The sequence below is a fragment of the Neolamprologus brichardi genome, chromosome 12, assembly GCF_056152115.1.
Source record: "Neolamprologus brichardi isolate AB-2024 chromosome 12, ASM5615211v1, whole genome shotgun sequence".
NCBI lineage: Eukaryota > Metazoa > Chordata > Actinopteri > Cichliformes > Cichlidae > Neolamprologus > Neolamprologus brichardi.
In genome coordinates this window covers 12,527,792-12,542,553 of record NC_142115.1, presented here as the reverse complement: position 1 = coordinate 12,542,553, position 14,762 = coordinate 12,527,792, and the positions used below count along the sequence as shown (strand labels likewise).

Genomic DNA, 14,762 nt, shown 5'->3' with positions numbered 1-14,762 from the left:
TAAGCATGTTCTCAATCTGGAGGATTTGTAGTACACGTCTCGAATTTAAAACCTATTTCACTAAGATGAATAGCTGGTATATCATATGATAACATCAGTCGGGGATGGCTGAATAGCAGTATTTACCAGTAGGATGATTTTTCTTTCTATCTATAAACAGGTTTATGTCGGGGCACTGGTTGAAAACTCCAAGTCTGCCAACATTGGCTATATGTATAGCAATATCATGCTCTTGCTGACAATATTCTTCCGAGCATCAAAAAACCCCCAGTTTGCTATTTTCTCAATCTGTCCATCCTGCATGCATACTAAACAACATGCCCATCTGTGCAGCGCCACCATTCACCTGCAGCCACACAGCGAGCAAGAGGGAGTCACAGTCAGTCAGCAGAATCTGCGAGCCGTGACGCGCAGCTGCGCGAGCGTCCGGGAATTTACATCAGACCAATCTTAATCACATTTCTAAGACTGACTGTTGGGAAAAAACGCAGTCTCTGAATAGCAGCAGTAGCTGTTTGGAGATTTCATTTCCTCTTGTCACTTTTAAACGGCCCCCGTCACAAACAACGCGCTCTCCTCCGAGAGCCGAAACGAGTGTTTAAATGAATATCTCAGTGGAGCCACTTTCATTAGTAGTGGACACAAACGGCAGACGCTGATTTCCAGGGAGCGAACTGGTAGCCGCTCTGTGCAACTAATATTAAAAATGCATCACTAAGCACTAATGAAGCAACTTGTTTGAAGAACACACGCTGAGTGCAGAAGCCTAATATAGCACTTCCAGATACTGCCGTCGTCACTGACAGCGGCTGTCTGCCACCACTATTCAGACAATTTTAGACGCCTCTAATTAACATATTCAATAGATGGATCGTTTAATGAACTCTCAGCATGCGGGCTCGTCAGCTGCCAACACAAAATGTCAATTCAAACTTCAGCCTCGATCTCCGTCTTTCCCCCCTTTCTCTCTCTCTTTTTTCACTTCTTGACGTCATAACTCTGTCATCTCCCGTTTGGCTCCACTTTTCTCAGTGACTGCCATAATAATTGGAAGTGTCTCCTTCCATGGTAAATGAAAGGTGTCACACATTAAACATCCCTCCGAGTGCATATAAAAAGCAATAATATGAACCATATTCAATCTATAGGCAACAACGGGCTGACTAGTTTTACCTGTCCTTGGCTTTTCTCGCTTGACAGCAGGGCCGTGAGACCCAAGTTAACACTGGCAACAGTCAAGCAACAAAGAGCCTCCTGGGAGAAGAAATCCCAGAGATGCATGCTTAATATTTACACCCTTGTTTTCAGAATACTTCTTAAGCGGGTTTTCACGTTACAGCTTTATCAGAACGTCTTTGTTCGTGTTTCTACCTTTTACGTCTTATCACAAAAGCACACACACAGATCCTCGAGGGCAATATAAAGGTAGCTGGGGAAAAATCACAATGACTAAAATGTTTGTAAGTGTAATGACCTTGATGTGTGTGCCCGATTAAACACGATGACTGGTACCTCAGATGGAAATTTTTCAGGCTTTTATTTATTGTGAAATCAAAGCTTTTTATGCAGAACAAAGTCTATAAGAGCACCGTTCAGACTGGGATAAAAAGAAGGCCATGTTAGCCTTTTATCCAAAGCATTTTGTACCTGCCTTGATGCATTTGCAAACAACAAGACTTTGCTTCACACCGAGTGTCTGATTAACCTTATTTTTGCATGCAGCAGGCAGCTGTTTGCAGTTTGTATCGGCACCAAACAGCAGATAAGGTTAAGGACTAAGTGAGATATAGGAAGGGAAGCATGTTGTTACATATTTTTCTCAGACGTTGCTGAGTCTGTTGGAAGTGTAAACATTCAACATTCACCTCAACAACTTTATACTGCCCCCAAGTGGGAAAAAGAAAAAAAAGATAGACAAGATAGATAGACAAGCCAAGGCAAAATGTATTTTAAGCACAACACAAACCTTCAGCAGTAGTAACAGTATTATGTGTCTAAAGCCACACCACCAAGGATTTTGTGAGGCTTTACTTCAGTAAGATGGACTGATCAACCAACCAACCAAGAGACTGACATTGATATCTCTAGTCATGCTAGCATGGCTACAAATATCCCAGCATTTCTAGCCACGGCCATGCAACCATGCACCATGCAGAGGAAAATTCCTCCACTGCTGTGATTCACAAAACCAATTATTTCTGCACTGGGATGACTTACGTTTTAAGGACTGACCTGCAGGCTGAGTGCAGAACTCCACAGAGATTTCCCTCTTTTCCCTTTGATTCACTGGAAGCTGCCAAGGCACCTGATGTGGCTGTGCGACAACCTTCACCTTGTAAACTGTCATCGGCTTCAAGTTGAAAAACTTGTACTTATAGCCCCCGGCCTTGACCATGTCATACTCTGCACCGTTGAGGAAGATGGTGTGACTGTAGTTGCTGTTGCTGGGCATCCAAGACAGCTCAGCAGAGACCTGCGTGATGCTGTCCACCCGCAGGTAGTAAGGTGCCACCACCACGTCCTTACCCACGAGAAGAGTGCACCGAAGTTCGTCTGACGGGCCCCTGTCAGTGATGCTCTGCACTGAGATGCGGTAGGTGTTTGTGGCCAGATTGAGCTTTTCAATAAGAGACTTTGTCCTGCCCCCGTAGGGGACACTCATACGAACCTCCTTATCCACCAAGACATTGTAGCCACTAATGGAGCCCCAGCCTGGTGGGAACACCGGAGGATCCCAGCCAATAATCACACTTTTGGCCAGTTGCTTAATCAGGTTGATGCGGCGGGGATAAGGCACAATGTCTTCACCGACCTCGTCAATGCTGACATCCAAGGTTCCCGTGCCATTGGTGGAGGAGCCCAAGAGGTCCATGCCCAAGCTGCTGGTGCTTAGACAGTCTAATTTACTGTCAGACAGCAGGCTGCTTATGCCTGTTCCTGTGCCGACCCCAGGTCTTTGAGGCCTCAGGCTACTGTGGTTGAGGTAGCCAGGTTCTTTAGTTAATATGTCCCTGTGCTGGACAGAGGGCGCCTCCTCATCTTGGATAAAATCTACAAAATTGGATGGGACGAGTCCTCTCTGTCCATCCAGCAGCTCTCCTGAGGACACAAAAAGGATGCAGCTGGTACTTTGGTGACGTGGTAAAGTGCAAGATGTGATAAAAAAAAATAAAAACATTTTTTTAAAAAAGGCCTGACCTTCATAAAAGCCATCCTCGTCCATTGTTCCGTAAATGTAAAGGTACTTCCCAGCCACCAGGGGGAGCTCTGCCTCAGGATGCTCATTGGGTCCATCATAAGGATTGTAACTACAGTAAAAATAAAACAAATTAATTAGCTTCCAAAGTGCACACTTTTTTGTTGCAATTATTCTCCATTTGGGTTTGTTTTATATCAAACACCACAAACATAATATGTATGTCGAGGAAAAACGATTTGCCGAGCGCTGCTTTGAAAATACAAAGTTTTTTTTCTGTTCTATTATATTTGGCTGTTTGCAAATATGAGAGGGTTGAAGAGAGTGTGGGTTGAAAGCTTTGGCCCTGTTTCACAAATCTGTGTGCTTGAGGATTCCAATTATTTTCTGTGCTGACAGGTTATTTTCTTTAGCAGCAGAAACACTGAGTCACATTTAAGACCACAGCGCTGCGAGAGAAAGCAAATAACAGAGCAAGATTTTCAGTTCAGTGCGAGAAATTTTCCACCACCTCTGTTTTAAATGATCACAATGATTTCACTTTGGTTTAGGGGTAGGGGTGTAACGTAAGCACAAAGCCCTGTAGGTTTGAAATGATAAACTCATGAGGATCAAACCTTTTCCAATTATTTATTTTACAAATACAGCAGTGGTTGAAAAAGTAATTGTGTGTTTTGTGTGCATACCTGTAGCGAGCAACACACAGACGGACCTTCCCTGTGAACCGTGGTTTGGATCTGGTGGTGGAGCTGAGATCTTTGTCCATCTGGAGAAGGAAGCATTCACAGATTTTCACAGTTTCAACATCGAATGCTTCTTAAAGTGTTTGCACATTCCCTTTGGTTCAATGTTTTAGCTTGTGTCAACTAAATATATTTGATCAATCCCAAATAATCTGCATGAGTAACACCGAGAAGCCTCCTGGATTCCCGCTGTGTGGATTTTCTCGTGTTCAGCCCAAAGACATTATTTAGATTAAAATGAATCAGCATTTTCCCAAATGTGCCGTCTACGTAAGGGATCACAGAGGCATGAGCGAGGGAATGGATCTAATACTGGTGAGTTCAGCTTAAAAAAAATGATAATAAAAAGCTTTTTCACAGAAACTATTAGAGCTCCACTGACCTGAGTGACAACAGAAACGCTTTTGGGTAAATACGTGGAGCAAACGATTGAAATTATTGGGAATTCTCCCACGTTGTGTCTCAACGGTGTCGTTTGGGATTTTTAGACCGTCTTTCCGCAGTTTATTAGATTCCATTTGTTTGAGATGTATCGAATCGATCTGATTTCGGACGTGTAAAAAGATAGAGTACAAATGGACACTATAATATACCTCAGAGAGTAAAGCCCGCGCTTGACTGCTGGCTCGACCGCGAGTGAGGAATGTTGGCTTGACAGAGAGGAGCTCGGGCTTGTCTCCGCTGACTTGGAGTGGTCGAATGAACTCCGATATCAAAGATCTGCTTGTTGGGGCCTCATTGCCTGTGGAACAAAAGCAACATAGCTCCACACATCACAATATAACAGAACTAATATCAAAGTCAGAATTTTCATGTTGTATTTGATTGCATGCTGTCCTTTAAAAAGGTTCTGCCATTTAATTCAATTTGATTTCATGAATTATTTGTTAAGCAGGATGATTGATGTGGCTCTATCAGAGTACTTGTTTGCTTTGGTTTTATTTGTCCATCACTTCTTTGGTGAATCTCATTCACCTTTGTTCATCAATTACTGAATTAGCTCTGTCTGTATTTATAGTCCTGTGCTTCTCCTTGTTGTCTGTGTGATCATCTGCGTGTACTCTGTGTTCCCTGGCTGTTCCATCCTGGCTCTTAGTTTTTTTTGGATCACTTTATATCGTTAATCTGTGGACTGTGTGCTTGTTTCTGCCTGAACTCTGCTGTTGCTATCTTCTTCCTTTTGGTTTGATTTGACTTATTCTTAGTTCTTCAACCTAACAGCATCCATGTGTTCTGTGATCTCTGTGTGGATAACCTGAATTTAGTACAAACCGAATAAAAGTGGCCCAATGGATACTGATTTTTAGGGGTGACGAAGGAAAGTGACATCCAGAATGAGATGCAGTCAGCGCTGACATCATGCATCTCCACTGCTCGGCTCACTGTTACACCACAGGCACTGTTGCGCAGTGTGCCTGCCAGTGTCTGTCCTTATCCTGGGTGAGGTCAAGCCAGGTCCTGAATCAACTGCTCCTGTTCCTGAGAGTGGTGTTGCTCCTTGAGTCACTCGCTAAAGTTTGGACTGTTTCTGTGTCAGGCAACTATTCCTGAGTCTGAGTCAGCTGACACATAACCAATTACTAAGACTTCCCAGAGTCGGCTGCAGTTTTCCAGCCAAACTCAGCTAAAGTCTTAATGGGCAGTACAGAGACTTGATTGATACTCAGACAATAAATTAAACCCCTGACTCGACTAAAGTAAAAAGATATTTTTACTCCACCTGCGACTCCTGAGTCGACTTATGCCACACCTGCCCAAAAGCCTAAACAGCACTGATGACCTACAACCAGTTCCTGAGTCATTCTACTTGCTGGCTCCCAGTGGCTACAGTGGAAGGATAGATGATATCTATTAACTCCCACCCTGAGGAAAACTGGTCTGCTGGAGTACCAAGATTCAGCCCCCTTGAGTGTCCCGCATCATTCCCTGAACTTACTCAGTTTCCCCACCTTTCATGGTGGTATCCTCCACCACAGAGAGGGATTCTGTCCTCAACACTGTCCTTTCCCACAAATAGATCCCGCCTTCACCGGCACTCCTTCCTGTCTGCTCAGCACCTGTGAAAGTGGCTGTGTTACCTGCTTAGTAACACAGCCACTTTGCTATCCCACCTGTTCATCACCCACCACGCGTTACTTTACTTTTGTCTTTGGGTCCTTTAAATGTAATTTTTAAAATAGCACATAACTTTATTTTGTAAATGTGCAAAATTACATAGCAACAACAACCTAAACAACACGTTGTGCTGTAATTAGTGAGTAACTTTTGCATTGATTTAAAAAGTTTTACATACTAGAGGCCATTTAAACAGATTAGAGGTGACACAGCTGTCTTTAACTTAATATTTCTAAACGTTTAGTTAATTTGACTTTTTATGAGGGAAGTCATAAAAACTACTACTACTAATAGTTCCTATAAGACTGGAAGGATACATCTTAATTAACTGTACACTTGAATACAGGTGATCTACAGTACCGGCGTAACATTCATCTGCTGAAAGCATGAGCTTTAATGCTAACAAATGGCCTTTACCTTTCTCTGTGGGGGCAGCCAGTCCATTAAGGAGCTGTGACAGGGATTTGTTCGGAGACCCAGGAGATTCACACACAGTTAAGGGTTCAGTGCTGAGGATATCAAACTTCCCAGCCTGGAGCCGAAACTTCTCCAGCTCTTTAGACAGGAGGTTGAACTGCTCACTCTGAGTCCGACATTTCTCCTCCAGCTCGCGGACTTTGGCCTGATGGCGGGGAGGGAGGAGATACATTGAGACAGAAGCGAGAGACAGAGGAGGAGAGAAAAAAGGATGGGAAAGGGAGAAAGACGGAATGGAGACAAAGAAAATAAAAATAAAAAATAAAAAATCATGATAAAGACACAAAAAGAGTTCACGCTAAAACAGGTGACACATTGTTGAACTGTCTATACGTGAACAAGAAAACAGACATTTACTGTAGGACTAATAACACTGATCAGTCATTACAAAGAAAAGAAACCTTGAAATGACTTCTTGACCACTACTGACGGTACATCATACAAATCGCATGCACAACTATCCTACAGTTTATAATAACAGTACTCCAAATAAAACTTATTTCAAAGCATACCCAAACTGTCTTAAAGGATGAGGATGATGATATTATATGTTTTTGTTATTGTCGTGTAAGACCTTAAAAAGACCAAAAACAGGAAGCCTTAAGCAAATTGAGGCAAACAGTGTTGAAAGCACACTGCAGCAGAGGGCAACGTGTTTCTCAAACTGTGATGAGCATGAGTAGTGTGGTTTATTTTAAGTCTATCCCACACACTCCACACCATCCAGGGAGTATGCACTGGTGCTCTACTACTAACTGGGTCTGTATTTATCCGAAGATGAGAATAACCACCATAAAATGCACTATTTACTTCAGTTTGCATAATCTCTGCTGGAAATGCAGAATAGTCCTTTTTTGTATATTTGTCTTTTGTATTTGTCACTTACATTTTTTCAGATCATAAAACAAATTTCAATATTAAATCTAATACTAAAGATGACGGCAGTGAATACAAAATGCAGTTTTTAAATGATGATTTTGATTTATCAAGGGAAAAAAAGCTATCCAAACCTACCTGGCCCTGCGTGAACAAAGCAACTTCCCCTCTTGTTAAATCATGAATAAACTTTGATTAACCACATTTATTTGGAATGCTGATTTTAGCTTAGGTCTGATTACTGCCAGACCTGCTGAAACAAGAAATCACTTAAATACAGCTTGTCTGAAAAAGCAAAATAGGCTCAAAGAGCTCAAAACGTCAATCTGAAAAAACAGCCGAGAAACAAAGTCGTTGACATCTATCGGTCAGGAAATGGTTACAAAGACAGTGAACCACAGTGAGAGCTATTATCTCCAAATGGAGGAGATATAGCTTCAATAGTGGTGAATCTATCAAAATGACTCCAGAAGCGCATCGATAGTGGTCACAAAAAACCCAGAAGAACATCTAAAAGACTGCAGGCCTCACAGTTAAGGTCAGAGTTCATGAATCAACAGTAAGAAAGAGAGTGGGCAAAAATGGCACCCATGAGAGAGTCCAAGGAAAAATCCACCACTGACACAAAGGCTTGTCTCACATTTGCTGAAAGACGTTTTGATGATAACTTTTGGGAAATATTCTGTGGACTGATGACACAAAAGCTGAACTTTTTGGTAGTTTTTTTTTCTTTTTTTCCTGGTGTGAAAGCAACACAGCATTCCACAAACATGGTGGTGGCAGAGTGATCATGTGTGGCTGGTTTTAGAGAAAATCCTGAAGGAGAACATCCATTCATCACTTCATGACCTGAAGCTCAAGAACATTTGGATTGTGCAACCGGACAGCGGTCCAGAAAGATCGGCAAGTCCAACTCTGAATGGCTCAAAAACACAAAACAAAAAGCAAAATGAGCCGAGTTAAGATTCAGATTGAGTTCCTTTGGCATGACCTTAAACATGCTGATTATGCTTCTAAACCCTCCAACGTGTCTGAATGAAAACAATTATGAGAAGAAGAGTGGGTCAAAATTCCTCCACAGTGAAAGATTCACTGCCAGTCGGCACAAAAAGCTTGATTGCAGTTCACAACCAGTTATTAGATTTAGGACACAATTAATTTTTTCACACATGGACAGCTAAGTTTGGATAACTTTTTTCCCTTAATAAATGAAATCATAATTGTATTTACTGGGATTATCATTGTGCTGTGTATTTAAGCTGAGTGCAACACAACATTGCAATTTCTTCACCACTGGATATGACTGGACTTGAGATGAAACCCACACACAAGGTACGGAGGTCTGCTTGCTGTTGGTACTGGTCTTTCTGTAAGATTTCAACAATAACAAACATTTTGCATAACATCATCTGTACATGTTGAGAGCAGGAAACATTATCGCACAGACTAACACTGACAAACTGAACATGACCGCTTGGGCAGGTTCAACAGAAAATTCCAGGTGCTGCAGCATGGTTTCCCATGTAAAATGATGCAATGCATTAGCAATCACTTCTCCGTCCGAAACCGAGCGCAGTCTGAGAGGCTCTGGAAGATACTGAAGCGACCGTGGAATTATACAGCGCCGCCCAAAAATACAGTGATGCCCGCCGCATCAGTATTTCTGTTAAAACAGCGTTTCATGCAGGCAGGTTGCTGCTGGATATAACATGCTGCTGGCAGACTGACGACAAATATATTCCTGCATTTATGAAACAGAATTAGTAAATTAGGAGACACTAGTTTGAGCAGCATCATACAGTTAGTTGTATGGCAAGTAGACGGTTTTTAAAACACATGCTGCATAAACACACATGCAACGCTACAAAGGAAAAAGGATCACATTCATCACCGTCTGGTACTGTATCCTATACTAGAAATGCAGTTTGTTCTTTTTAAGCTACTACATATTATAATGAAGAGAGAATATTATACTTTGGAAAAACGTACTTATTTTAGCCTGAGAGTTTTGTTTGCTCACATGTAAACAGAATTTTAACATATCTGATGTGAATACATGTCGATACAAGTGATTTATATTGAATAAAAGTGTATTTTGTTACTTGGTTTTCTGATTCTTTTATCAATGTTTCTTTATGATCAGGCCAGAACGACCTCCGTGTTATCTATTAGTCATGTTTCACCCTTTCAAAGAGTCCACTCGTGAGTCTTGCCTTGTGAAACGAGCTGAAAGGGCTGTATGAAAAGATCGATGTGAAAAATTGTACTGAAAAGCCAAAAGGCATGACCGCACGTTAAATCAGCTCATAACTGCATTGTTTTATGTTATCTCTTTAGCCAGATAAATGTTGATCTTAATTCACAATGTGGTGTTACTTGGCCCCATGGGTCAAACTACGTACCGGGCTGCTGTATATCCCGCTAATGGCAAAGGCGTAAAATATATATACTTATATATATCAAGTAAATAAATAAAAGCAATTCTGAAATACCTGCATGCTGTCCAAGTGGTTCTGTATAAGCATAAACACACATCCATACAATGACAAGAGATGTAAGAAAGAAATAAAGCACAATTACACACATGTGATCATTCATACACATCTCTAAAATCACAATCTTTTCAACACACACGCATACATATTGCCGTATTACAATGCCAATACAAAGACTAAATATAGATTTTTGCGTGCTTTATGGTTCATTTACCTGAAAAGCAACTCTCTATACCAAAAGTCATTTTAAAGATACTGTGAAAAAAAGCAGTATACTCTGGCCAAGATAGTTTTAAAACAATAAGACTTGAAAGAAACAAAAGAAACAAAAAAATTCAGGAAGTGAGGTCACGGAAAGCAGGAAACGGCTCGAGCAGCATACACAAAAACACACAGCAAAACCCCCAAGACCCCCAGAGTCCAGACGCTCACCTCTAACAGATGGACAGCGCCCTCATGTTCCTTTTTAGCCTCAACCTGAGCCTGAGAAACACAAGGTGCAGTTCACTTACATTGCAGTTTATGCTGTGCTTTAGTTTCTGTTTAAAACACCAACGAGAGATCCTCACAAAGAGCATCTCTCAAAGGCATTCATTGGTGCGCAAGGTGAAAATGGTTGAAAAGACGGCGCGGACCCACGTCCGCACTCACGTTTGCCAGCAGTCGCTTGATTCGATAAGATATCGCCGAATGCTTAAAGAATATCGCGTCTTTTCTCAAACCATTTTCGCCTCTCCGGTTTTATGTTTTGTTAAGCATGTTTGTCATTTATCATTCGGAGAGCTGTGCAACATGAAAGCATTACATGCATGCAAGAAACTGAATATAATCAAGCAACTGCAAGCTGAAGAGCACCTGCACAGGAGTCTCTAACTACCAGCCCAAGGATTAGATGCGCACATGATTTTATTGCTTCTATTATGGTTTCCCTCAACACAGAAATCATAGTAAGGCTCCTCCTTCAGATATAACATCAGCTACAGAGGTGAAAGTGACATAAATGCTCGTGTGTTGTCAACAACACAGGAGCAAAACAGAGTACACAGCTGTACGTTTTTGCAACGCTAACAGGATTGTGGTTGGGGCACAGCCATTTTTAAGAGAAGACGACTTCCTGCATCATCTATGGGCAAAAAAACTAAGTTTGAGCCTGCCCATGTATCTGTAGTTAAAAAATACTGCAATGTTCACTCTTGCTGTGGCTGTTTTTCTTTTCGTTACACGATTCGTAAATGGCCGTTTCAGACAGTGGACATCTTGCCTGGGTGTTTGTTTGAATAGTTGTTTTTGGGCTACATCAAAAGGTGTAGATTTATGATCTGATTTTTTTATGCTAGTACGCTCCAGAAAAATGGGAGTTTACATTCTAAAAGACGAGGAGTATATGGAAACATGGCATCGTACGCATCATTTTTCTTATGAAAACGAGAAACATCTGTTGAGAAAAAAAAAAAAAAAAAGCGTTCCACATAAATACGAGAGCATCTGCGGGGCTTTACCATTTCATAAATCTACTTTGCAGGCAATTAATTTAGAACACAGAGAGCAGTGAGTGTCTGCAGGAAGATAAGGCAGTAATGAGCTTCTGTTAATGAGAGAAAAAAAGCTGAGAACGACTGCCTGTGAAGGGCTGACTGTGAAGTCAGAACACTGCAGCAACAGCAACACGAGGGCGCTCACAGTGTTGCCAGAGAAGGCATTGGTGACAATTCCTATCATGTTCACACTATCAGTAATCTCAGCCATTGCTTTCACATTACAGTCAGCTTCAGTGCACAGTGGAGGAAGGCCAACCATCAACTGGCCAGCGCGAGCCTTTTTGTAGACACGACACTAAAAAGTGTCGTGTCTGCTTTGGATTCTAAAAGTCTGATTTGCTCGCTTGTGACAAACAAGAGTGCTCCAGAAACGCTCTGGGTTTGATAAACAGCTGCAGGACGGGGATGCGACGGAGACGCTCGTGTGAAACTAGTGCCGGTGCTGAAAATGACGAGAAAAAGCGTAGAGAAAATCATGCACTCCTTAACTTCTGTTTCGTTTCTGTTGACTTTCACCTTTGTTGCTCTGTATGTTTCGCACAGGTGTTCAACAAAAAGCTCTTTCACCCATGACACAGGCCAAAAGCCGGGCAAACACAAAAGCCCATCCCCACTGGTGCTGGGAGTTCTCTTACCTTCTGGAGAATGTCAATCTCCTGCTGCTTTGCATTGAGTACAGCCAAGGCCTGCTCATGCTCCAACTCTAGCTGCTGCCTCCGCTCCGCAGCCTCTCGCATATGCTGTCCACAAGGGGTGTAGGGATGGAGAGCCGGAGGGGAAAATTGTGGAAGGAAGGGGGATGGGGATGGGGTGGGGGGCATAGAGAGGGCTGCTGTTAGTGGTACTAATACCCAAAGGCACGGAGCCAACACAAAATGCATCTGCAGACTTTAACTCCACATTCAGAAGTGTTACATGTGCACACATTACGCATACAGAGGCTGGTTAACAGTGTACTGACCTTTAAACCCTTAAAAAATCAAGAAAGACATAAACTATGCCACAGCAAATGCCACGTGAAGACATGTTTATGTCGAACGATTCGTGGGAAAGATCAGATCTTATCTTGCGCAAAGGTGCTTATGGATGAGGACTAGGGATGCTTTGGTGTGTGAACGAGAAACTTCCATCGGCAGTGAGGTTTGCTGCCCCCTTTAGGTAACACGAGACCTGTTTAGTCTCGGTTACTTTGAAAAGCTGTCCTCTGATCTTGTCTTTGCGTGATCAATGCGAGGTTTCGTGTTACGTGAAAAGGGTGAGCAAACTCTCTGACGTGCTCACTTGTCTGTGGTCATCCATAACAACAAAAGAAGCCATACAGTACGGGGGGGACTGAATGCTTGGCTCTTCCTAACACAGTGTGCCCGTGTCACATCACTGCTCCCACTACATGTGAATAGTTGCAGCGCTGTAAGGTGAAAGAAGCAAATGACATTTACATGCCAGTAAAAATCTAAGATAGGTAATGTCATCGGACGTGTAGGTGACATTATCATCTAGTCTTCCTCCCCCTCCCGTCATCGTAAAGCCAAACTCTTTGTCCCGCCTCATGCATAAATCACATTAAGCAGTGCTGTGGTCGTATAGCCACGTGACCATTCGTATGTCTGGCAGCCCGTGGATAAAGGGAGGGATAAGCACAGCCACTGAGGTTGACAGAAAGCATTCAGAATGGGCTTCTCCCCAAGAGATGGACATAGCAGTGATACCTTATAAATCTAGCAGGGGCAGAGGGGGCAAGGGGAAAGAAGGAAGGGACAGATCAAGTCGGGTAGGACAATGTGAAAAGGTGAAATAGGAAAGGGAAGAGCGCAGACTGTTCCGAGCTTCTACTCTTTCACAGCTCCTGGTCAGACCTCCCAACACGACACTGGAAGGCAACAGACATGTCGAGGCCATTAGACAGTATAGCGGAAAATAACCAGATGGAGGCAGTGTAGCACAGATAGGAGAAAGGGGTACTGGCAAAAGGGTTAGGCTCCATAAATGAAAAGGAATCCCAGGACAGATGAATTACTAGAAATGGAAATGCACACAGTACTGACAGACAGCGTCTGTTCTAGGAGCCAGCTTCCTCACCTTGAGCACCTGCTCTAGGTTCTCCAGTTTGGCTTGGAGCTGGTTCCTCTCCCACAGGGCTAAATCTCTCTCCTGTGTCACAGCACCAAGGGTCTCTTTGAGCTGGGCATACTCAGACTTCACCTGTGCACAAGGGAAAAGCAAGGTCCAGCGTTTTGATGAGTTGCATTACAGTATTCAATCGTCACTAATTTGTAGCATTTTTGGAACACAAAAATTGATTGATGTCCTTCTTATGTGATATGGGTAAATACCCTTTCAAGTTCCTTCACCTGCCCCTGTCCTCCTGCAGTCCTAAAGTCTAATGATGCAAACAATGGAGCATGATGGCTGTTCTAAAGTTGAAACTAGCGACTGAAAATTTGAATTGAGTTTGTACATGAGATAAGGAAGAGGGTAACTTCCCATACACCTTTATATGGTGGCCTTAAGCCTGGACTTTTAGCAGACCAGATTTAAGGCACTTGTCCAGTGGCTTCACTTTTCAGATGCAGAGGCTACATGAATCACGAGCCTATGAGTCTATGAGAGAAAATATCTAACAATGAGTCAGCGACAGGGATGTTTTTGAACACTGCAACTCTTTCACAACTGATGCAACACAACGCTACATGTATTTTAATGATAACGGTACAAAGTGGCCTCTTCAGCAGCTGTGCTTAGCACTAAAAATGACTCTGGTTCCTTTATATAACAGACATGGTGCTGGTGCTGGGGCCTCCAGAGCAGAAGAGCTTAAATAGTCTGTCACAGCCGTTTCCAAGAGTCTGCAGCATTAGTCCAATTTTTTTTTCTTTTTTTTTGAAAGTGCACAAAATTACAGAAGCTGTTCGGTAATCTAGTCCATTAAGACAGCAGTTTCCCAATATCATTTGTATAAATACATATCAGTCAGTCAGTGACTGATACAATATTTATGCAAGCTGAATATAACATGCTACATGGAGGTTAGAGTTGCTGCTTTGGAATGAATGACGCTGAACAGGTTTTGCCGTACTATAAAATGTGATGCGGTTGAATGGCACGCAAAGCATATAAAACAGGCAGAAAGTGGTCGGGTAAGAGAACTGCCTGGTTTCTTTGCTAAAACTATATAATTGTAATTAACACAAGAGTAATATAATTGACTCACTCCCATTGCTATGAACCAAAATATTAATACATTATTCATGTTACCTTGTTAGCCAAGCACCAAGCATCTGACTGAACCAAGCGTTGTGACTAGGGATGCACCGATACTGAT

The 14,762-nt window shown here is 42.4% G+C and overlaps 1 protein-coding gene across 4 annotated transcripts in view; it reads right to left on the bottom strand.

Moving 5' to 3' along the window:
• Positions 1-14,762, bottom strand: part of rimbp2b (RIMS binding protein 2b) — a 98,917-nt gene that overhangs the window by 21,671 nt on the left and 62,484 nt on the right. For all 4 annotated transcript variants that reach the window (XM_087849011.1, XM_006803141.3, XM_087849010.1 and 1 more), the window contains 9 exons: positions 13,520-13,642; positions 12,076-12,180; positions 10,335-10,385; positions 9,900-9,920; positions 6,472-6,676; positions 4,533-4,681; positions 3,883-3,962; positions 3,199-3,308; positions 2,218-3,099 (listed from right to left, as the gene is read on the bottom strand). In XM_087849011.1, coding sequence (XP_087705137.1) covers positions 2,218-3,099; positions 3,199-3,308; positions 3,883-3,962; positions 4,533-4,681; positions 6,472-6,676; positions 9,900-9,920; positions 10,335-10,385; positions 12,076-12,177 — 1,600 coding nt within the window. In that variant the 5' untranslated portion in view covers positions 12,178-12,180; positions 13,520-13,642. The remainder of the gene's footprint in view (positions 1-2,217; positions 3,100-3,198; positions 3,309-3,882; positions 3,963-4,532; positions 4,682-6,471; positions 6,677-9,899; positions 9,921-10,334; positions 10,386-12,075; positions 12,181-13,519; positions 13,643-14,762) is intronic.